Here is a 23,382-nt window from a genome sequence, read left to right as displayed (position 1 = left end):
TTATAATATGTAAATAACTTAAGGTTTAAAGCCCTCTTAAACGGCAATCCAGTTAATTTCTATCATCTAAGTGAGCAAAACAAAAAGCATTTCTCTCCATGTATTCTTAGTTTTTGTTCTCTTTGTGGAAGGTTTAGCCAGACAGTACGAAATATTTCTAATAAAAGCTTTTGTTAATTTCAGAGAAGAAAATCAAGATAAAGCCTCTATTATTTCCCTTTATCTACATTCCTTCAGAAATTTAAATGAGATAATTTATCAAAACACTGGCAAGTAGTATTGCGTTCCACATACAAGCATTATGAACTATAATCAAGTTGACTCATAAGAATATGATTAGAATTTATGTACTTTACTTCCCTAACAAACCCCATTCCTCTGTCCTTTTGTTAAAACTTAATATTTAACCAGTATATTCTAAAGGCTTTCCCTTACAACAAACGTTTAAGTTTGATAGTACAGGCAAACTTTATTTTATTTTATTGTGCTTTGGTTCATTGCACTTCACAGATACTGCAATTTTTACAAATTGAAGTTTTACGGCAACCCTGCATTGTCAAATGACGGTTAGCCTTTTTTAGCTATAAAGTATTTTTAAATTAAGATATGTACATCATTTTAAAAGACAGAATGCTATTGCACACTTAATGGACTACAGTACAGTGTAAGCATAACTTTTATAGGCACTGGGAAACCAAAAAATTTGTGTGACTGACTTTATTGCCATATTTGCCTTATTGAGATGGTCTGGAACTAAAACAGTAATATCTCCAAGATATGCCTGTATTATTATCATCATTTTATGAAAGAGAAAATTAAATATAGAAGAGGGGAGGTAATATGCCTAATGCTAGTAAATGACAGAACTCTCATTGGATTTCATATCCCACAGTCAAGAGGACGCTACTGCAGTGACTGATCGCAGAGTGAAATCAGGTCAAAACTATTTGAGAAAATTTCTTCTGATATTTGAATGTGTGGCTTACAGTACGCGCTCACTAAGCATGTGTTGAATGAATGAGTAATTATCAATAGATAGACTATGGCAAATTGAGAGAAGAAAGCAGACTACCTAGAGAGTTTTAAAGTAGTTAAAGAATCCCAGGAGCAGAATGTTTTCAGTGGCTGAGCTCTATAAACATTGAAAATGACCATTTATATGCTATTAAGTTCTTCCTTGGGCATTCACATTCACTTCAACAAAAAGCCACTGGTCTAAACACATTTTCTTTTTTTATGGTGTATCAACAATAGTCATAAGTGACTGTAGACATCTAGTAAAATTGAGATCCAAAATTTTAATACTGTGCATCTGAGGAAAAAGGGGAGAGTTGTTTACAGAGGGCAGATAAAGATTTCAGAGTAACTGAAAGAAAATCACAAGTCTCAGATTTTAGAAAAGTTTTCTATAATTACTCTCTATACAATTTGAGGTTAATTATCAAAGAAACTGGGACAATAGGTCTCCCTGTGGCCAGTATATGCTATAGCATATGCCTTCATTTCAAAACTCACCATGGACATTTAATTTAACAGACTGAGTCACGTTCCCAGCAATATTTGTGGCAACGCAAAGATACATCCCACTATCTGAAACGCGGGTCTCAGTGATCTTCATTGAACCAGAAGGAAGGAACGTGTGTCTAAAAGAAAGAAACCAGAGAGCAGACCATAAAGTATGAGGATTTAAATATCCCCTATGCAGCTACAATTCAATGTGAAATTACTACTCTGCAAGCTCTTTTTCAAACCATTCTCCCATCTATAATGTCATTTCTATACACCTTAAAAGTCAGGAATTTTCATAATTATCAAAATTGTCTTGTGTATTCTGTATGATGTTCTTACAAATACCAAATCAGTTTTCTTTTACATTTAAATCTAATGTAAGGGCCTGACATCATCAAATAATTGTACATCTCTCTGCTTTGCTAAGTTGCAACTTTACAAAGCAAATGTATAGTTTAATAAACTTTAAATATACTCTGAACACATTATTGCTTTTTTCTACAATGCTTCATTTAAAAGTTTAGTATCCTAAAATAAAGTCAGAAAAAGGTACATATGCCATTCTCAGATATATACTGAATATATTCCTCTTATATAGTTAGGTAAACCAGATCTACATATAAAAATGTTATTATGTTAATTGTGCTAAAATAGCTTTAACAGGGAGGGGGTCAAATAGACCTACTTACTATCAAGATTTCTCGTAAGCTAAGACAAATAAAGTGTGCTATGGGCCCAGAGACAGACAAATAGATAAACAGTTAAAGATGGAACCCCCCCCTTCAAAAAAAAGACTTAAGCATGTATGAGAACTCAACATGTAATATGCAATATCAGAGATGGTGTTACAAAAAGTCAGGAAAGGACTGACTATTCCAAAATGGTGTTGGGCAAGTGGCTCTCCACATGGGAAAAATAAATAAATAAAATTAGAGCACTACCTAATACCACACACAAAATAAAAATTCAGATGTATTAAAATCCAAAATGTGAAAACAAACTTAAAAATTGCAATAAAACATTGGAGTTCTGTTTATGATCTTCCTAAAGCAGAAATCGAAAAAAATAATAGATTAACACCTTGAGCTACATAGAAATTTTTAAATTCTGTACAACCAGACACCATACATAAACCTGAAAGGCTAGGAGTAGACTGAGAGAAGATATTTTCAACACGTACAACAAACAAAGGATTGTTATTGAGAACAAAAACCAAATTTCTACATCTACATTCAATAAGAAAAAGAGAAACAAGTCACCAGTACATTGCAGCAGGTTTAAAGAGGCAATTCACAGATAACACAAATGGCCAACAAACAAGGGAAAACATTCCAGGCTCACTAGAATTCAGTCACGTGAAAAGTAAGACAGTTGCAAGACACCATTTCACATCCAGACGAATGGCAAAAAATTTTAAGTCAGTTAACACCATGCAGTGACTATAATGTGGCAAAAGGTACACTTATATTCTGTTGATGGAAGGTAAATCAGGATTGCCCCTTCAGAAGGCAGTTAAGCACAGTCTACAAAGGTGAAAATAGTAATTCATTCTAACTAGAAATTGGGGTTCTAGGTACAAGTCGCAAAGAAACATGCATATGCATACAAAGAGAGATATAAAAAGATATTCCCTGATGGACTTCCCTGGTGGCACAGTGGTTAAGAGTCCGCCTGCCGATGCAGGGGACACGGGTTCGTGCCCTGGTCCGGGAGGATCCCACATGCCGCTGAGCGGCTGAGCCCGTGAGCCATGGCCGCTGAGCCTGCGCGTCCGGAGCCTGTGCTCCGCAACGGGAGAGGCCACAGCGGGGAGGGGCCCGCGTACCGCCAAAAAAAAAAAAAAAAAAAAAGATATTCCCTGAAAAGCCATTTCTAAAACCAAGAAAAAGAAAAGAAGAAAATGTAGAAAGACAAAACAAACAAGAACATGAATGTCCATACACAGGGAAATGTATAAATAAAATGTAGAATATGTATATGGTAGTTAAAATGAATAAACTGAATATATGTATAAAATGGCTAAATGTTGACTCAATAAAGCAAGCAGTAGAATAATAATATAGAACATGTTACAATGGTAAATTGAAAACAAGTACACAAAACAAAATTAAAAATAGAGAAAACAATATTCTATCCTATTTAAGGATGTATGCATAGGATATACACCAAGTCTGTGTCAGTGTTTGTGCCCCTGGGAAGGGAGAAAAGAGATTATGACTGAGGAGGGGAACAATGAAACTTCAACTTTATCTGAAATGTGGTATTTCTTCTATTCAAAAATATTCGAGGCAAATATTTTTTCAAACAAATAGTAAAGTAGTTCTTAATTGTTTACTTTTTTTCTCACCAGTGGTAGGGAAACTACTGTGGCATGAATTTATAGCTTCGTAACCATACATCAACAAGTCTAACAGACAATAGCTAGAGACTGTAATTCTTATCCCGCCAGTAACTTCTGGCATGATGTTGAGTTAAAACAGTAATTGCTACCATTCTTTGAGAACCAGAGACGGGATATGGAATGTACATTATCTTATATCATCCTTTCAGGTATTATACCCATTTTATAAACAAGAAATCTGAGGTTCAAAGAGGCCCACTGAAAAAAACTGCCTAAGTTTCAGGTAAGCTTTAAGTGGTGGAGGTAAATTAAAACTCACATCAGCATGGCAACAAAGGTTGCGCTCTTAAGGGCTCTGGCATTCTGCTTTCCACGTCACTTAGCCTATCAAATATATTGTTTCAGTGGGCCTTTATTTGTATAAGGGTTTAAGTTCAGTCAAGAAGATTTTTACAAAGTCATCTAATGAAAGTCAAATCCTAGATATTAGAGAATGTATTGTGTTTTTTTGCTCCTCTGGGATTACTGGAATTTTATACTATGCACTTTGCGCTAACCAGGATCTACATACAAATCCACTCCATTTTCATAACTACCTTGTAGAATGCACCAGTGGGAAATTATGTCAAAGCTGGGTGTTAGCATTTCTGCTATTAAAGAATGACTTAGAAGGTATATATATTTTCTGTAGGCTCGAATGTACGTGTAAATTATCTCAAATTTAAAAGTTTTTGTTTTTTTTTTTGAGACATTTGAAAACCTGAACAAGTACAGTCACCTGTCCCAAGAGATTATGTTTCACATGTTTCGATTCATCCCAGGTCCCCTACCTTGGAGAGAATGGCGAGATGAGCTGGGTTTCTTTGGCCCAGGTAATTATGGGTGGGGGTAAGCTCTTCACTTCACATGGAAGTGTCACCTCTACCCCTGCAAGGACTGAGATCTCAACAGGCTTATCCTGGGACAGTCCTCGTTGATCTCCGAACACTCTGGGCCTTACTAAAATAAACACAAGTTTTGAAAGGGAAACAGTACATTGAAAACAAAGCACACTTTAATTCACACTAAAATGGGGACTACTAATATTCTTCAGTAATTTGCAAAAAGATGCTGTTTGTTCCAAAGTCTCAGGACGTATCTAAAGCTTTCCATTAACACACATCGTGAGAGCTTAAAGGAAAAGGACTAGAAAGTTTTCCTTTTTAGCTCCTTCTTTCAGAACACAATGCAGAGGTCAGCTGAAATGCCCTTTTGGAATCTAGCATCTGTAAAAGCAACCCCTCAAGGCAGAGCACTAACCAAGATATAGCTGAGGCTTGGCTTTGTTTTAACTAAGTGGTGTTTCTAAAGAGGGTTGGGTGACATAAGCATACTCCTTGGGAAAACACCATAAAATTTTTCCGAAAGGCTATACAATTCCTCTCCCTTTAAATCAGAATCTAAGTAGAGGAGATGTTGGTTGGCAGGAAAAATGCATTTTTTGTACAAAACTATAAACTTGGAAAAGTAGTTCACTTTAGGGGTACAGCCCTCTAGTAACATTATTTGGGAGAGAAATGTGAGTTTTGGCAGACAGACAGCGTCAAAGAAAAACATTCCTCCCCGAGGGCTCTCACCATAGACAGTCAGCTGCACTTTCCTTTTGGCGTAGCCGGCTGCATTGGTGGCGGTGCAGACGTACTCCCCGCTCTCCTCACCTCCAGGGGACACCACATATAGACTTCCGTCAGCCCCTGCGGAAAACTTAGCACTGCTGGTGGAAATCCGCTCGCCCTTCTGCAAAACAACACAGAGCAAAAAGTGTTTTTTAAGATAATAAAGGGTGACTTAATGTCTGGAAGAAAAGAGAGGAAGAAAAAAATCTCTAAAGGGGAAAATACTAGATTGAAAGAATGCTAATTTGAAGAAAGCTCTTTGTAAGAAAAATTAAACAATGCAAAGGTGACATTTCTTCATACCAAACTAGATCCCCTTCATTCCAAAGCTACTTAAAAGTGGAGGGGATGGGGTTTCTCTGGTGGCGCAGTGGTTGAGAGTCCGCCTGCCGATGCAGGGGACACGGGTTTGTGCCCCGCTCCGGGAAGATCCCACATGCCGCGGAGCGGCTGGGCCCGTGAGCCATGGCCGCTGAACCTGCGCGTCTGGAGCCTGTGCTCCGCAACGGGAGAGGCCACAACAGTGAGAGGCCCGTGTACCGCTATAAAAAAAAAAAAAAAAGTGGAGAGGATGAGGTAGCAGCAGATGGGATGAGTGTTTATGCTAAGCCAGGTACCGTTTTGAGCACTTCACATGAATTAATTATGTTAATGCTCACAACAATCTTATGAGTAGGAACTACTACAACCCGTGTTTTACAGATGACAGCATTAAATCTGGGGGCTTGGCAGAGTAACTTGCCCAGGGCCAAACAGTCAGTCAGTGGTAGAACTGGAACTCGAACCCACGCAGGCAGGCTTGGGGGCCTAAACTCTTAACTTCTGTGCATGATCCCAGCTCAAAGGCCATCCTGTAAAGAAGATTTCATTTTTACATTTCCCTAAAATGCATTAAGCTTCTACTCAGGACCAGAGACTGTGCAGTTTGGGGGATCCGCTTCACCACCATATTTTTGTGCCCAGGATGCAGGAATCTTAATCTTTCAATTTAATTTACGGATGTCAAAACCAACTTCTCTATATTTCAGAGAGTTTTAGAAATATAAAATTAGATGTTATGACAAAATACTTTGGTTGTGATCCTAAATATACAAACGCCATATTTCATTATTATGCCACCATTTTATATTACTTTCCTCTACCAGATTTAATCTACAGAAAATATGCCACCTTCACGGCTGTTGAAAGATGGAAAGGACTTCCTCAGGAAATGGAAGAAGGAAGTCCTTCTTTCCTCACTGCAAGAACATAAGGAAAAGCCAGAGAACTTCACGACAGGGATACTGAGGGGGATAAATGAGTTCATCTATGTGTCTTATTTTGGCTTCCAGAAGAGCAGAGTCCTAGATAAAGATTTGGAGTCAGAAAGTTTACTTGGAAAGTGATTCCCAGGGGCTTGAAGAGGACAGTTGGAAAGTGACGCAAGAAGGAAGGAAAGCTAATAAAGGGTTTCACTGCCCTGGTTTCCTCCGTGGCTGGGCTTACAAGCTCAGTGTGCTCGGGGCCCTCTGAGAAACTATGTAGATGCACCCCAGAAGGATTTTTCTGATAGATGAGAAGTGGGACATTTATATGGGACATCTCCCTCTCCCAGGATTTAATGTTCTTGTACTCCCTGACCATTCAGCAGGCTAAGTGGCGTTGTGGGGTTTTGGAGAAAGCCCTGAGTCCCCAAACTAGAGAGGTACATGCATGAAGAGTGACCCTGGCAGAGAGCATGGAGCAGTCCACCAGAGCTGAGCTTAAGTCAAAAGGGTTTAGGGGATGTGGCAAGGAGTAAAAAAGGATCTGCTACAACATGTGAAGTGCTTAGAAAAGTCCCCGGCGCAAAGAATGTGCTGCATTAGTGTTCACTGTTGTGTTAATACTATTTAAGCATCAAGTAGTTGAATGAACTAAGGACATTTTAAGGTCCCTTCTAAGACGTATGACTATGGGTTTTCCTTTCTGTAAGGTTCTATGGTACAGTGACAAGTTCCATGTATGAAAATATTCAAATATTGTTGTAGCAACACATATTATTAACAAACATCACTAGATACGTCATTTACCTTGGACCAGATGATAGATGGTTTGGGGATTCCACTTGCCTTGCATGGTAAAGTTACTGGAATGCCTTCAATGGTACTGAGTACCTGCTGTCCATGCTGAATGGTTGGCAGAACTGGAAAAGGAAGCAATATGCAGAATCTGAGCACCCGTCCTTCCATTTAGCCTCACAAGTTTAAAGTTGAACATTTTCAGGATACACGAATATTTCTAAAAACTAGCAAAGACAACCTTTTCTGTTAGAAACGTATGGCAATTTGTAAGGGAGTGTAATAAAGTAAATAAAATAGTTGCAATCTGAAGAATTTAATAAACACTTAAAATCAAGTAGTAAATTAAGTTGATTTTCCTAACAAAAATAAGAGAGAACTGAAGGAAATCGTATTTTCAGGAAATTCAAGCTAGAACTACAGAGTTACACACTTAACATATCTTACACCATTCTCCATTACCCCATTAAGCTGCAGTGAGCTGACTTAACCTCACCTCCAGAGAAATGGACTGTTTAACCACTACAGATTAAATACCTGTCTATACACAAGAATCACTTAGCAAGCTACTAAATTTAACCTCGAAAATAGAATCTATTTTCATAAAAGGAATTCAAAAGTAAAGCTTGAAAGGTCTCAGGAGTTTACATTTAAAAGTCTAAAATACAAGATTTTAAGTCTACATATATTTTTTTTTTTGTGGTACGCGGGCCTCTCACTGTTGTGGCCTCTCCCGTTGCGGAACACAGGCTCCAGACACGCAGGCTCAGCGGCCATGGCTCACGGTCCCAGCCGCTCCGTGGCATGTGGAATCTCTTCCCAGACCGGGGCACGAACCGGTGTCCCTTGCATCGGCAGGCGGACTCTCAACCACTGTGCCACCAGGGAAGCCCAGTCAATATTTTTCACTAAGAATGCATATCTTTTGACTTTAGAAAGCAACTAAAGAATTGACATTATATGATTGGAAGCAAAAGGAAAGGGAAGACTTCATCATTCTATTCTGTATATATCTGTTCATCATAACCAACTTGCATACAAAAAATTATCAATACTCAATGTTCTCAAAGTAAAGAATTTGATTAAAGAAGCTCCCAGGGACTTCCCTGGTGGTCCAATGTTAAAGAATCTGCCTTCCAATGCAGGGGACATGGGTTCCATCCCTGATCAGGGAACTAAGATCCCACATGCCACAGGGCAACTAAGCCCACGTACCACAACTACTGAGCCCGGGTGCCTCAACTAGAGAGAAGCCTGTGTGCCACAAACTACAGAGCCCATGCATTCTGGAACCCACGCACCACAACTAGAGAAGAGAAAACCTGCACACCACAGCTAGAGAGAAGCCCGCGCTCCACAACGAAGAGCCTGTGCGCTGCAACAAAAGATCCCGCATGCCTCAACGAGGATCCCGCATGCTGCAACTAAGACCCGACGCAGCCAAATAAAATTAATTAATTAATTAATTAAATAAATAATTTTATGGCAACATGGAATAAGCCATTTTCTTAAATACATATTCAGTTCGACAGCTATAAAGGCAAGTGGCAAATGTTACTTTGGTATTTCTTCAAGAATATCTCACATAATGTTGGTGGAGATTGGTACAAGATTGGCATAGGACTGAAAGAGGTAGAAGAGGCTATTTACAATGAGAAGCACACATTAAAAAGATGTCCTGTATCCACTGAAAATTTCAACAGAACAAGCAAAATTTGGAAATTACTGGATTCTCCAATCCAGGTCCTAAAAAAGACTGAATCAACTACTAAAAATAAATGTTCTATTCTACTTTTATCCCTGTACACAGAGCTAGTTTTTAATACAACACTTTAAAAAGCAAAGTCTTTAAAGGAGATATACAAAAGAAGTTATGACAATTTCTTAAGCTATGAAGCTGTTATTTATTGAGATGTAAAAAGTTGGGAACGGTTACTCACGAATGGAAAAAAGATGGTTTCTGGATTTTTTTATTTGTGACCTTTAAGTTACTTAACACGCAAAAAGATTGTTTGGAGCACATGAAGTGGCCTTTAGAAAAGTTTAGGTCATTTCTAGCAAACACACAAAGGGGTCATTAGTAAGAAAATGCTTGTGGCACAATCCGAGAAGAAGAGGCAATTTGGATGGCACAGTAAGTTCAGCTTTCCTGAAATTAAAATGTACTTTTAAACATAACTCTTTGAGAGCTGAGTTCACTTTTATCAATTAAGAAACCACTTACAAAAGCCCCTGGAGAGACTCAGCAAGTGACTCCCAATAATGTCCTTTTGTATATACAGAAAAGGGAAATCTGGAAACAGGCTTAACAATGTAAATATTGTTCAAGAAATAAGGCTTTTTGTTAAGAATAACAATTAGGAAAGATATCTGCTTCTTAAAACTACAAGAACAGAGTTATTTGATTTAAAGATATGAACCCAGCCTTGAACATGGTTTGGAAAGAAAAGAATTATGATGGGTGCGCCTCTTACCATGCACGTCCACAGTGGTAGTTTTGCTAATCGTTCCAGCAACATTACTGGCCACACAAGTATACTCGCCCCCGTCCTGCAGCCGAGCTCTTTCAACATGGAGACTCCCGTCACTGCGTACAGTGATGTAAGGATTTTGGACCAACTTGAAGGAAAAAAAAAAGTCATTTTTAATTAAACAGGCAATATTGTGTAAGCCCAAAACAGATCTGCTTTCTTCTCCAACTGGGTTATTAAATGTGTTATAAAATAACAAAATATTTTAACACCCTTAAGTGAAAAATGATGAGAATAAAATGTTACCAAGAGTAGCATCAATTGTATGTCACTGTGATATACCACCAAAAATCCTATCCACTAACATCTGTCAGAATTATGCACATATTGGAAAGGGAAAGAAATAGAAACAACACGAATTCCCTGTTTCTGTAATTTTTGTTATCACGAAGGACCCAAATTTCACTTTTACTTTTGGCTTAATTTGTTCTTTTTCAAGAAGGCTTTACTACCACTTCCAAGCCATCTGACATTTTCATTCTGGCAAACAGGCATCATTCAAGCTGAGAGAATGTGACTTAATCTCAACATGCACCCTTTTCAGTGACAGATACAAACTATATTAGAGGGCAATGTATGATATAGGAACTGCATGAGAGAAGGCTGACAACGGTTTCCGTTAAGAATCATCACCTCTAACTCTGTAACATTTATGCATTTTATTCAATCATAGGGTACTTTAGTGCTCAAACAGTATCATCCTATGTTATAAGGGCATTTATTATTGAGTGAGGTGCACTCATTTTTCTCAGGTTTTTATGCAAATACAAACAATTTTACATCTTATCCCATGGAATCAATTCACTTTTAATTGGTACTTCAATAAGGGAGTAAGTCTAAATACTCTGGAAAATGGAAGGAAAAATGCTCTGGACTAGGTGAAAATTTATTGCTATAGATAGCATGTTTACAGAATAATTCCTTACAACCGTGAAAATTTTTCGCATTCCTTCATAACCAAAAGTTATGCATTGAAAAATGACACAAAGTAGATCCACATTTTAAAATAGTTCACAATAAAAGAACGTTTGACGATAACAATAAAGATTAATATATAAAATGAAAGAATGTTATGAGAATATTAACATTTTATTATGTCCTGCAAAGAAGGATATAAAATATTTAAATCCTATGGGAAAAAACTTCATACTTGCTTCAGTTATTACATATTCTGAAGAGAGTTTACTAGTTACAAAATTATAAAAATTACACCATTGACTATTTCTCCATCATATTAATTTCAAAATAATATGAACTGCATAAACATGTTAATACTGAAGAAAAGTTTTGGTACACTTAAAAAATATATGTTTGTATATTTATTACATTAAAATTTCAATGTTTGGAATACATTGACTCTTACACAAGAGGCAATATATGAATATGAATTCATATTACGCAAGAGGAATATGAATGCATGGATTTAAAATGTTCTTACCATGGCTGAGTTCTTAATCCACCGACGTTCTGGAATGGGATTTCCAGCCAATAGAACACAAGGCAAAGTCAGCTGCTGTCCTTCAATTACACTGGTCACTGAAGGGCTGATTCCGATGAGTGGAGCAACTAAATCAGAGAAAGAACACAGGCACTGTCAATGCTATTTCATCCAAAGGAAAGCAAACTCTTTTATAGGCAAAGATGACTACTAATTATGCTATTAGAAATGGAGTTTTCAAGAACAAGATTTTTAAATGTACATGGGTATGAATTGGAAGATAGAGATAAAGGACCCTTCTAAGCAGAGGGAATGGCAAGAGGACAGGTAATAGCAAAGAAGTAGAGAAAGTAAAAAAGAATAAGTCTATGGCATGAAAGGGCAGAAAAGTCAAGCCAAGAAATTTGCAATGTATTCAAATGGAGAGTGACTGAAAGCATGGATAAATAGAAGAGTGGAATCATCAGAACCATTTCCAGGAAATATCAATCTGAGAACTTACCGGACAAGGGAAAAGTGGAAGGGATGAGATTAGTGAGGAGGCTGTCATAACAGCTCAGGCAAATAAAATGAGGTGGACTCTTAGATGGAAATCAGGGAAGTAATTCTACATAAATCAAAGCAAAATCTCTAAGAGAGTCTTCTTGGAAAATTTAAATATACGTAGATGAATTAAGGGAGATACATAAAGAAAATTTTATAGAAGTGTATTAATGAGATTTAAAAATCACAATAAATGGTGTAAGAATTTAAACAATGTAGGACTAGTGCATAAATAGAATTCCAAGGAACAGACATAAGATTATAAATTTACCATGTGACCAAATGGGTATTTTACTCAGTGGGAAGAGAACATGCAATAAAAATATTAAAACAAGTGTCTTACTACTTGGAAATAACAGATATTATATTCTTACTTCATATCATACACAGAAATAATTCCATGTGGACTAAAATAATAAGTGTAAAGAAAAGAACTAGAAAAGCACACCACCACAACGTGTGTGTTGTGTGTGTGTGTGTGTGTGTGTGTGTGTGTGTACTCATACTTAAGACTTAAATGAATTTATTCAATTGACCTTCATTTCTTCAAAGGAAAGATAAGGAGCTTGAAGAGGATGATCTCTATTTCCAGTTCTAACATCATGAAATATGAAATAGGGTGGGGAGAAGGAAGGCTAATGTAGTAATCAGATGTTTACCTGGGGTTTTTTTTTGTTTGTTTTTAATGGTACAGGCAAGAGATGACGTACTAAGAGGAGTCTGATGTTTTCAAAAAGTGTGGTGTCTAAGTACTTAATTGATCTTACCAAGTCCTGTCACTGTTACTGTTGCCTGGGACTGGATCTTTCCAAACTGGTTTTCAGCTTCACAAATATATGTTCCTTTATCACTTGCCCATAAGTCTAAAAAGAAGAGATTATTTACTCATTCAACATCATCTGTGGAGCATTAACTATGTGCCAGGCACCGTGCTTGTGATCTGGTAGTTCCCATTCTAGGGGAGGAGACATACCTTGAAAGCAACAATCGTATCACAGTGTGCTGACTGCTCTAATTTGAGCTTCAGACAATGAGCTATGGGGGCACAGAGACAGAAGTGACTGATGGCACAAGGAGGAGTTCGGGAAGGATTCACATAGGAGGTAATACCTAAGCTGTATCTGAAACAGTAGGTAGAACAGAGGAAGGGCAGTCCAAACCTAATGGGCTGCAAAGGCAAGAGCATGACTTGAAAACTCATGGTCTGTTCAAAGAATGGAAAGCTGCAGTACCACCCTGGGGGCGTGTGGAGGTTTGCAGGGGAGACTGCTTTCATTGGTCCAATGATCAGGGGAGTCTACTGGCAAAAACTAGGGAGACAATGCATGGGGGGGATTCACGAAAGGAACAATATCCCAGGTTCGCCAAGACTTTTGAAGGCCCCACTGGAAATTTATGGATGTGATGACTTTGTTTATAATTATTTGAGCCTACAACCTAATTCTGTATAAGTGGAAGAAAGAAAGAACTCTTGCAAGAATTGCCCGCCATTTCAGAAAATCACTTCACCAGCCTGGAGTTTTTGAGTCATCAATCCCATATTTCTGTATCAGTCTACATTTTAGCTCTCAAATTCATGGTGATATACATAACATGTATACATATTGTATGAGCATTGCCAGAGTATTATCTATTTAAATACATATTATTTTAATAAAAATTACTTTCCTTTGTTTTCCTTTGTACTATATTTTGCATGTTAAAATAATTTTTATTATGTACGTTGATCAAATACATAGAATTTTCAGAATAATAAAAAGGATATTTATAAAATATTTAAAATTAAAGAGTGTGTTAGGGGACTAGGATGAGGATCGCTGGGTTACAGGCCGTGTGGGCACAGTCAGGAGCCTGAAGATGAAGAGGTAGCCTGGTGCCTTATAAAACAGCAAAGTTTTACCTTATGAGCAACTGGGGTGTCAAGAGAAGATTTTTAAATAGGGGATTGATCGTCACCTTTGCAACTATCTTAACTAAAATAGGCACAGTTTAATCTATTGATAAGACATTGGCAGAGAAAAACGCAGCTTTCCATTATGAATACTTCCATACTATCCCAAATAAAGAGCAGTGACCAAGTTTCTACTCTGTTAACCACATGCATATAACTGCAGAACTGCATCTGGTAAGCACAGTGTTCACTCTCAAAATTAGCAAACATTCATTTGCCAAGGAAAGCTCAGCAAATCACCTAGTTAATAAGTTATACATTGTTTCTAACCAAGATAGTCTCCATATTATCAACTCGGGCTAATTTCTGTAGAAATACAAAATACCAGTGAGAGCTAAGTTTCTCATCACTAGTTTCCTTTTAGATGATTTAGTTTGAACAACTGGGCAACCATCAGTGAATACACTGCCCTCCTTTATTCTTACTTTTCTTTCATTTCTGCTAACTGATTTGTTTTCAGGTCTCATTTGTTTCCCTCTGGGTTGTTTCTCAACACCACCATCACCCTACCTACATGATCCTCCCCATTCTTCCCTCCCGCTCCTGTCTCCTCATATCCTGCAGGGGAGCTGTTCTCAAACAGTACTTTCACATGCCTTTTCGTGCCTATGAAGCTTGGGGGTCTATTTTCTACCTCACCAACTACATTTCTTCACCTGCTCATTTCAGTCCCTGCACAATCTGACCCAATCTAATGAGTAATTCTGGTAGGTACTTCTGTGATCATCCACTCTGACAGTAGACTGTAAAATGCCTGAGTGAGGAACCCCATATTTGACTTCTGTCTTCACCTAGCACAGAGCTGTAAGCACTTGTAATTAGACAGTTTAATTTGTATTGAAAGTTTAAGTGGCTAATGCACATTTAATGTTGTTAATAAACATGAAAATCACTTATTGGGGGCTTTCTACAAAATACCCTAAAAATGCAATTTTATTAAAAAAAAATCAATTAATCATCTAAATGTTTTTACTCCTCTGGTGCCAGTATCTAAATATTCTTAACAATATTTGAAAAAGTACTAAGGGTTTACAAATATCTGAATGCTTAATAGCTTACAGGTAAAAGTTTGGGATGATGGCATATTTGACTTTTTAAAAAATGTTTTGCTCCAGATAGATACAGCTTTTAATCAAAAATTTTTGATAGTGTATAGTGTCCCTATGTGGTTATGTATTCTTGGCCCAAAATTAACATTAACTAACTACTAGTAATATTTTACCTTTCTATACAACAGGTGGTACAAGAGTCAATAAAATGTGATTACTTATCCACCTACAGGCCCAGGAGACTCTATTTGCAGTAAGAAACAATGAGATATGAAGAAAGTCATATTGCTTCATAAATCTATATGATATAGTAATGACATAAAATTGAATAAAATGTTATTCATTTATGACAATTCCTAGATATGAGTTCAGTATTATTTTAAAATGAAACGCAACAAACAAAATATGTTGGCACGATTAATTCACTATTTTAAACATAGCAACACCTATGTATAAAAATGTATAATTTATATGTATATATTTGTATAAAATATATTTCCTTTAACCTACTTGAAATAAAGAGAGCTCCTGTTCTTAGTTGGCTGATGGAACTCACTGAAAAAGGTCTTGAGTAGATGGGCATGTTGTCTAATCTTCGCCATTTAATCTTTGGTTCTGGATAACCCTGGACATAGCAAGGTAATGTCACATTTGAGCCAATTTCCATAGACACATCAGCAGGTTCTTGTATAAAAACTGGAGGTGCTAGAAGATATTTAAAATGAAAAAGAGTGGTCATTGGTATAGTATACATGTGCATTAAATATAAATTATTAAACTATCAACAGATTGAATTCAAATCAAATCATAGTTCATATAATATTATAAATATATGCTTTAAGTATTCCTGTCTGCTATTGAAATAGATTTTTTAAATAAATGAATAGAGCAACAAAGAAGTTCAACTATTTCCTTAAAGTGATAAGATGGAAAGGGTGGGAATTTAAATCAAGATTTCCTTAACTAAAGGGAATCTTTCATTTTTGGAATTTGCTTTCAATTTTAGTTTATGCCATACTCCTCAAAACTTAAAATTTTCTTACAAATAAGTCTGCCTTGCAATGAAATATTTTTGACACTTTCCAAAACTTACTTCTTTAGGCTGAATTTTTAAATAAACTAATTATATCAGAGTTCATTCTTCAATAGATCACCATATAACAAGGTAACAGTATTTAATCTTAAATTATATTCTTGGTGTATATCACATTCTTGCTTCTCAATATCTTTCACATTTTTTTTTGCATTTTTGAGTTAAAGAAATTGAAGCTTGAGAATCAATAATTCAAATTAAAGTAACAGAATAGCATTTGATAAATGGAGAATACGGAGTGCTTAATATTAGAGCTAAGAAATGATTCAGAAATTATAAAATTATAAGTAAGAAGTCTACACTTATCTACATAATTTAGGTAACCACAGAAGCGAGGGGGAAAAAATCAGAGGTAACAGGCATACCCTGGAAAACAGAGGAATGCAATATAGGGAGGATGCTGTCAGAAGGCCCAAATAGATGAGGCACTCAGTATGTCCCACGGAACTTATGAGTAATAATGTTTGAGGTATCAGGCAAGGAGAAATACATAAGATACTATTAGAGGTAACAGATGAAACCTGCTCTTGTAGGACTCTAAGAGGAAGTACCCTAGGGATGTCTCCTTGATAATGTCAAGATTAAACAATGGTTAGGAACTACAACAACTATCACTTATAGAGCCAGAGACTCTGTTAAGTCCTCTTCATTAATTACCTCATTTGATCTTCAAAATATCCCTATGAGGTAGGTACTGTTATTACCCCAATTTTATAAAACTGAGACAGAGATAGTTAATTTGCTAAGTGTCACATGGAGTTGAACAGTGGAACTAGGATTGAAAACTAGGTTGATCCGACTCCAAAGTCACAATTCTTTATCATTTTATCAGCCTCCCCTTTTCCATGGGTTCTTATAACTGCCCATACTCAAGCTGGTTTTCAGGCTAGTAAGAATGGGTGTAGAGATCACTTCTCTCCCTTCTCAACAGGAATTCTGGGACTTGGATGTACAGCTGTCTCCCAAGTAGCATTAGTGCTTTATTAGCCTGGGCCAAACGACCTCCTTTAACTTTACAGCCACATTTTCGATTATTTCTCCATACAAATCTTATTCTCTGGACAATCAGAACTTACTCGTCTCCAGTCAAGGATGGACCTTTCCGAAATCAGCAACTGTGTTACCACCACCCCTTTCAAATGTGATGTCTGCTGTTGATTCTCTGGCTACTGAAATACTGACAATTCTTGAAGGCAGTTCAAAAGGCCCTTCCGCAATGCCATCTCTTACCATCCTAAAGGGATATGATTTCTTCCCTCTCTGAGCTTTCACAGAACTCACTCTACACCACTCTCACGGCAATGGCTAGATTCAGCCTCTTACTAGACTATATGTTTGACTTCCCCCAGAGAATTTATATTTGTAACCACATTTTTACCTTTTATGGCAACTAACATGGTACTTTGTGTATTATACATGGCTGCTAGATATTTGTGAATGATTGAATCAATATTAAAACACTTCAACAATAACCTTGTGTGTGTGTGCATTAAGTGTATATGATGATAACAACATTGATCCAGTACATTTGAACTTGCAGTTTTGAAGAAACATGGCAATTTCAGAAGTGTAATTGTTTGTTTTTTGAAACTACATAAAATTAAGTTAAATACTACAGTTGAGCAATATGTTTTTAAAAAGAAGTTATGTACCTGTGTTTAGATTTCTCTTACATATATATGGGAATTTGACTAATAAAAAATAATAGGTAAAATAAACATATTTAAAAAATAGTTTAGAAAGCAGCTGACTCTGTGCTTATCTTACGTGTGTAAGGCCTACTTACTTTTCTCTGGAGTGATACTAGTCATTTATTCCAGAGCCAGCTGCTTGTCTGAAACAGAGAGGTATAAAAATCCCAGGATATGTTAGGCTCAGAGTGTGAACAGGTGAATATGGAGATTAGAAAGAAAATAAATTCCAGAAGAGCAAAAAGATATGCAGAAGTCTGGGATTGTTCAAGTGCTGGGGAGGAAACCAAGCTTACTGACATAAAGAACAAGGCCATCAGTGAAAATGGAGACAAAATGACAATGTTCAGATGTAAGAAAGCCAAGAACAACTAGATTTAAAAAGGATAGGGGGCAGAGTCAAGATGGCGTGTGGAAAGACATCGAGTTAGCATCTCCCCACAACTAGGGTGCCTGCCAGTGGCTGGTGAAGGACCCTGACACCTAAGGAGATGGGAGGAACCCCCAAGTGAACCAATAGGACGTGGGGGGACAGAGGGGGCAGAAGAAGTAGAGGCCAGACAGGATTGGCACCCCTGAGGCTGGGGAGATCAGGAGAGGCAGGTGGGAGGGGCCCTCCGGGAGGAGCCGGAGAAGAGAGGAGGGCATTTGCCCCGCCCACTTGAGTCCAGGAAGCCTGCTGGGCTCCCAGGTGAGGTTCCCCACCCTCTGAGACCAGGGATGGGGGGCAGGCCTGGGCCACTTCTGTTCCTTGAGCCTAAGCCCCAGCCCCCGACAGCCCCCAGGGCCTATTCCAGCCCTGTGGGTCCTAAGCATAGGCGCTGCCCACCGCCCAAACCTCACCCTTGCTTAGGTCCCACCCTCCACAGTCAAGGTCTTTACCCCCCTTTTTTTTCTTTCTTTCTTTTTTTTTTTTCCCTTTCCCTCCTCTTTTTCCCTATTGTGGTACTGATGTACCTTCCACTTGTTGATTCATCTAGATTTTTATATTCTTTCTAACATATCTGTTATTTCCTAGCCTAATTTTATTTTTCACTTTGTTATTGTTCCCTCTTTTTTTCTTTCTTTCTTTCTTTCTTTTTTTTTTTTTGCCACCCCATGCAGCTTGTGAGATGTTGGTTCATGAGCCAGGGGTTGGGCTGAAGCTCCTGCAGTGTGAACTCCGAGTCTGAACCACTGGACTAACAGAGAATAGGGGTATTCCCTCAGACCCTAGGGAATATTCATTGGAGTGAGGTCTCACAGAGGTTCTCAACTCAGCACCAAGAACAAGCTCTACCCAACAGCCTACAAACTCCAGTGTTGGAAGCCTCAGGCCAAACAACCAGTAAGACAGGAACACAATCCCACCCATTTAAAAACAAACAAATAAACAAAAACATGAGATGGCAAAAAATATGTCACAGCTGAAGAAGCAAGGTAAAAACCTACAAGACCAAATAAATGAAGAGGAAATAGGCAATCTACCTGAAAAAGAATTCAGAGTAATGATAGTAAAGATGATCCAGAAACTCAGAAATAGAATGAAGGCACAGACTGAGAAAATACAAGAAATGTTTAACAAAGATCTAGAAGAACTAATGAACAAACAAACAGAGATGAACACCACAATAACTGAAATGAAAAAAACACTGGAAGGATTCGATAACAGAATAACTGAGGCAGAAGAACGAATAAGTGAGCTGAAGACAAGATGGCTGAAACAACTGCCGAGGAGTAGAATAAAGAAAAAAGAATGAAAAGAACTGAAGACAACCTTGGAGACCTCTGGGACGACACTAAATGCACCAACATTCGAATTATAGGGGTCCCAGAAGAAGAAGAGAAAAAGAAAGGGTGTGAGAAAATATTTGAAGAGATTACAGTTGAAAACTTCCCTAACACGGGAAAGGAAATAGTCACCCCAGCCCAGGAAGCACAGAGAGTCCCATACAAGGTAAACCCTAGGAAAAACACATCAAGACACATATTAATCAAACTAATAAAAATTAAATCAAAGAAAAAATATTAAAAACAGCAAGGGAAAAAACAAAAAATAACATACAAAGGAATCCCCATAAGGTTATCAGCTGATTTTTCAGCAGAAACTCTGCAGAAGGCAGCGGAAGGATATACGTAAAGTGATGAAAGAGAAAAACCTACAACCAAGATTACTCTCCCCAGCAAGGATCTCATTCCGATTCAATGGAGAAATCAAAAGCTTTTCAGACAAGTGAAAGCTAAGAGAACTCAGCACCACCAAACCAGGTTTACAACAAATGCTAAAGAAACTTCTCTAGGCGGGAAACACAAGAGAAGAAAAAGACCCACAAAAACAAACCCCAAACAATTAAGAAAATGGTAATAGGAATATACATATTGATAATAACCTTGAATGTAAATGGATTAAATGTCCCAACCAAAAGACACACACTGGCAGAATGCATACAAAAAAAGACCCATATATATGCTGTCTGCTAGAGACCCACTTCAGACCTAGGGACACGTACAGACTGAAAGTGAAGGGATGGAAAAAGATATACCATGCAAATGGAAATCAAAAGAAAGCTGGAGTAGTAATACTCGTATCAGATAAAATAGACTTTAAAATAAAGACTGTTTTAAGAGATAAGGAGGGACACTACATAATGATCAAGAATCAATCCAAGAAGATATAACAACTATAAATGTTTATGCACCCAACATAGGAGCACCTCAATACATAAGGCAAATGCTAATAACCAGGAAAGGAGAAATCGACAGTAACACAATAATAGTATGGGACTTTAATACCCCACTTACACCAATGGACAGATCATCCAAACAGAAAATAAATAAGGAAACACAAGCTTTAAATGACACAATAGACCAGATAGGTTTAATTGATATTTATAGAACATTCCACGCAAAAGTGGCAGAATACACTTTCTTCTCAAGTGCAGCCAGAACACATCTTCTCCAGGATCACATCTTGGGTCAAAAATCAAGCATTGGTAAATTTAAGAAAATTGAAATCATATCAAGCATCTTTTCTGACCACAATGCTATGAGATGGAAACCAATTACAGGAAAAAAACTGTAAAAACCATAAATACATGGAGGCTAAACAGTACATTACTAAATAACCAAGAGATCACTGAAGAAATCAAAGAAGAAATTAAAAAAATACATAGAAACAAATGACAATAAAAACATGATGACCCAAAAACTATGGGACGCAGCAAAAGCAGTTCTAAGAGAGAAGCTGATAGCAATTCAGTCTCACCTCAAGAAACAAGAAAAACCTCAAATAAACAATATAACCCTATACTTAAAACTACAGAAAGAAGAACAAAGAAAACCCAAAGTCAGTAGAAGGAAAGAACGCATAAAAATCAGAGCAGAAATAAATGAAATAGAAACTAAGAAAACAATAGCAAAGATCAATAAAACCAAAAGGGGTTTGTTTGAGAAGATAAACAAAATTGGTAAACTCTTAGCCAGACTCATCAAGAAAAAAACGGAGAGGATGCAAATCAATAAAATTAGAAATGAAAAATGAGAAATCACAACTCACACCACAGAAATACAAAAGATTATAAGAGACTACTACGAACAACTATATGCCAATACAATGGACAACCACGAAGAAATGGACAAATTCTTGGAAAGGTACAATTTTTCCAAGACTGAACCATGAAGAATTAGAAAATATAAACATACCTGTCACAACTAATGAAATTGAAACCATAATTAAAAATCTTCCAACAAACAAGGGTCCAGGACCAGATGGCTTCACAGGTGATTGTATCAAGCACTCAGAGAAGAGCTAACACTGATCCTTCTCAAACTCTTCCAAAAAATTGCAGAGGGAGAAACACTCCCAAATTCATTCTGCAAAGCCACCATCACCCTGGTATCAAAACCAGAAAAAGATATCACAAAAAAAGAAAATTGTCGACCAATATCACTGATGAAAATGGATACAAAAATCCTGAACAAAATACTACCAAACAGAATCCAACAACACATTAAAAGGATCACACACCATGATCAAGTGGGATTTATCCCAGGGATGCAAGGATTCTTCAATATATACAAATCAATCAATGTGATATACCACATTAACAAATTAAGGAATAAAAACCATATGATCATCTCAATAGATGCAGAAAAAGCTTTTGACAAAATTCAGCACTCATATATGATAAAAACTCTCCAGAAAATGGGCATACAGGGAACCCACTGCAACATAATAAAGGCCATATATGACAAACTCACAGTAAGCATCATACTCAATGGTGAAAAACTGAAAGCATTTCCACTAAGATCAGGAACAAGACAAGGATGTCCACTCTTGCCACTTTTATTCAACATAGTTGTGGAAGCCACAGCCACAGCAATCAGAGAAGAAAAAGAAATTAAAGGAATACAAATTGGAAAAGAAGTAAAACTGTCACTGTTTGCAGATGACATGATACTACACATAAAGAATCCTAAAGATGCCACCAGAAAACTGCTAGAGCTAATCAATGAATTTGGTAAAGTTGCAGGATACAAAATTAATGCACAGAAATCTCTTGCATTACTGTACATTAATGATGAAAAATCTGAAAGAGAAATTAAGGAAACACTCCCATTTACCACTGCAACAAAAAGAAAAAAATACCTAGGAATAAACCTACCTAGGGAGACAAAAGACCTATATGCAGAAAACTATAAGACACTGATGAAAGAAATTAAAGATGATACCAACAGATGGAGAGATATACCACGTTCTTGGATTGGAAGAATCAATATTGTAAAAATGACTATACAACCCAAAGTAATCTACAGATTCTGTGCAATCCCTATCAAACTACCAATGGCATTCTTCACAGAATTAGAACAAAAATTTTTACAATTCGTATGTAAACACAAAAGACCCCAAATAGCCACAGCAATCTTGAGAAAGAAAAATGGAGTTGGAGGAATCAGGCTTCCTGACTTCAAACTATACCACAAAGCTACAGTAATCAAGACAATATGGTACTGGCACAAAACCAGAAATATAGATCAATATCTTGCACCTGATAGATCTATCAGGTACAAGATAGAATGCCCAGAGATAAACCCACACACATATGGGCACCTAATTTACAACAAAGGAGACAAAAACATACAACGGAGAAAAGACAGCCTCTTCAGTGAGGGGTGCTGGGAAAGCTGGACAGCTACATGTAAAAGAATGAAATTAGAACACTTCTTAACACCATACACAAAAATAAACTCCAAATGGATCAGAGTTAAATGTAAGACCAGACACTATAAAACTCTTAGAGGAAAACAGAGGAAAAATACTCTTTGACATAAACCACAGTAAGATCTTTTTTGACCCACCTCCTAGAGTAACGGAAATAAAAACAAAAATAAACAAGTGGGATTTAATTAAACTTAAAAGCTTTTGCACAGCAGAGGAAACCATAAACAAGACAAAAAGACGACCCTTAGAATGGGAAAAAATATTTACAAATGCAACAACAGACAAATGATTAATCTCCAAAATTTACAAACAGCTCATGGAGCTCAATATCAAAAAAACAAA

The 23,382-nt window shown here is 37.1% G+C and overlaps 1 protein-coding gene across 1 annotated transcript in view; it reads right to left on the bottom strand.

Moving 5' to 3' along the window:
- The window catches only part of HMCN1 (hemicentin 1), a gene marked incomplete at its 5' end in the record, with an annotated part of 521,222 nt that overhangs the window by 250,266 nt on the left and 247,574 nt on the right, over nucleotides 1–23,382 (bottom strand). The window contains 8 exons of the mRNA XM_082648266.1: nucleotides 1,516–1,643; nucleotides 4,681–4,849; nucleotides 5,467–5,626; nucleotides 7,557–7,669; nucleotides 10,019–10,163; nucleotides 11,514–11,641; nucleotides 12,824–12,919; nucleotides 15,567–15,761. Coding sequence (XP_082504392.1) covers nucleotides 1,516–1,643; nucleotides 4,681–4,849; nucleotides 5,467–5,626; nucleotides 7,557–7,669; nucleotides 10,019–10,163; nucleotides 11,514–11,641; nucleotides 12,824–12,919; nucleotides 15,567–15,761 — 1,134 coding nt within the window. The remainder of the gene's footprint in view (nucleotides 1–1,515; nucleotides 1,644–4,680; nucleotides 4,850–5,466; nucleotides 5,627–7,556; nucleotides 7,670–10,018; nucleotides 10,164–11,513; nucleotides 11,642–12,823; nucleotides 12,920–15,566; nucleotides 15,762–23,382) is intronic.

The sequence above is a fragment of the Grampus griseus genome (assembly GCF_964374135.1).
Source record: "Grampus griseus genome assembly, chromosome: 1".
NCBI lineage: Eukaryota > Metazoa > Chordata > Mammalia > Artiodactyla > Delphinidae > Grampus > Grampus griseus.
The sequence above is the reverse complement of the archived record's forward strand: the minus strand, read 5'-3'. Positions and strand labels throughout refer to the sequence as shown.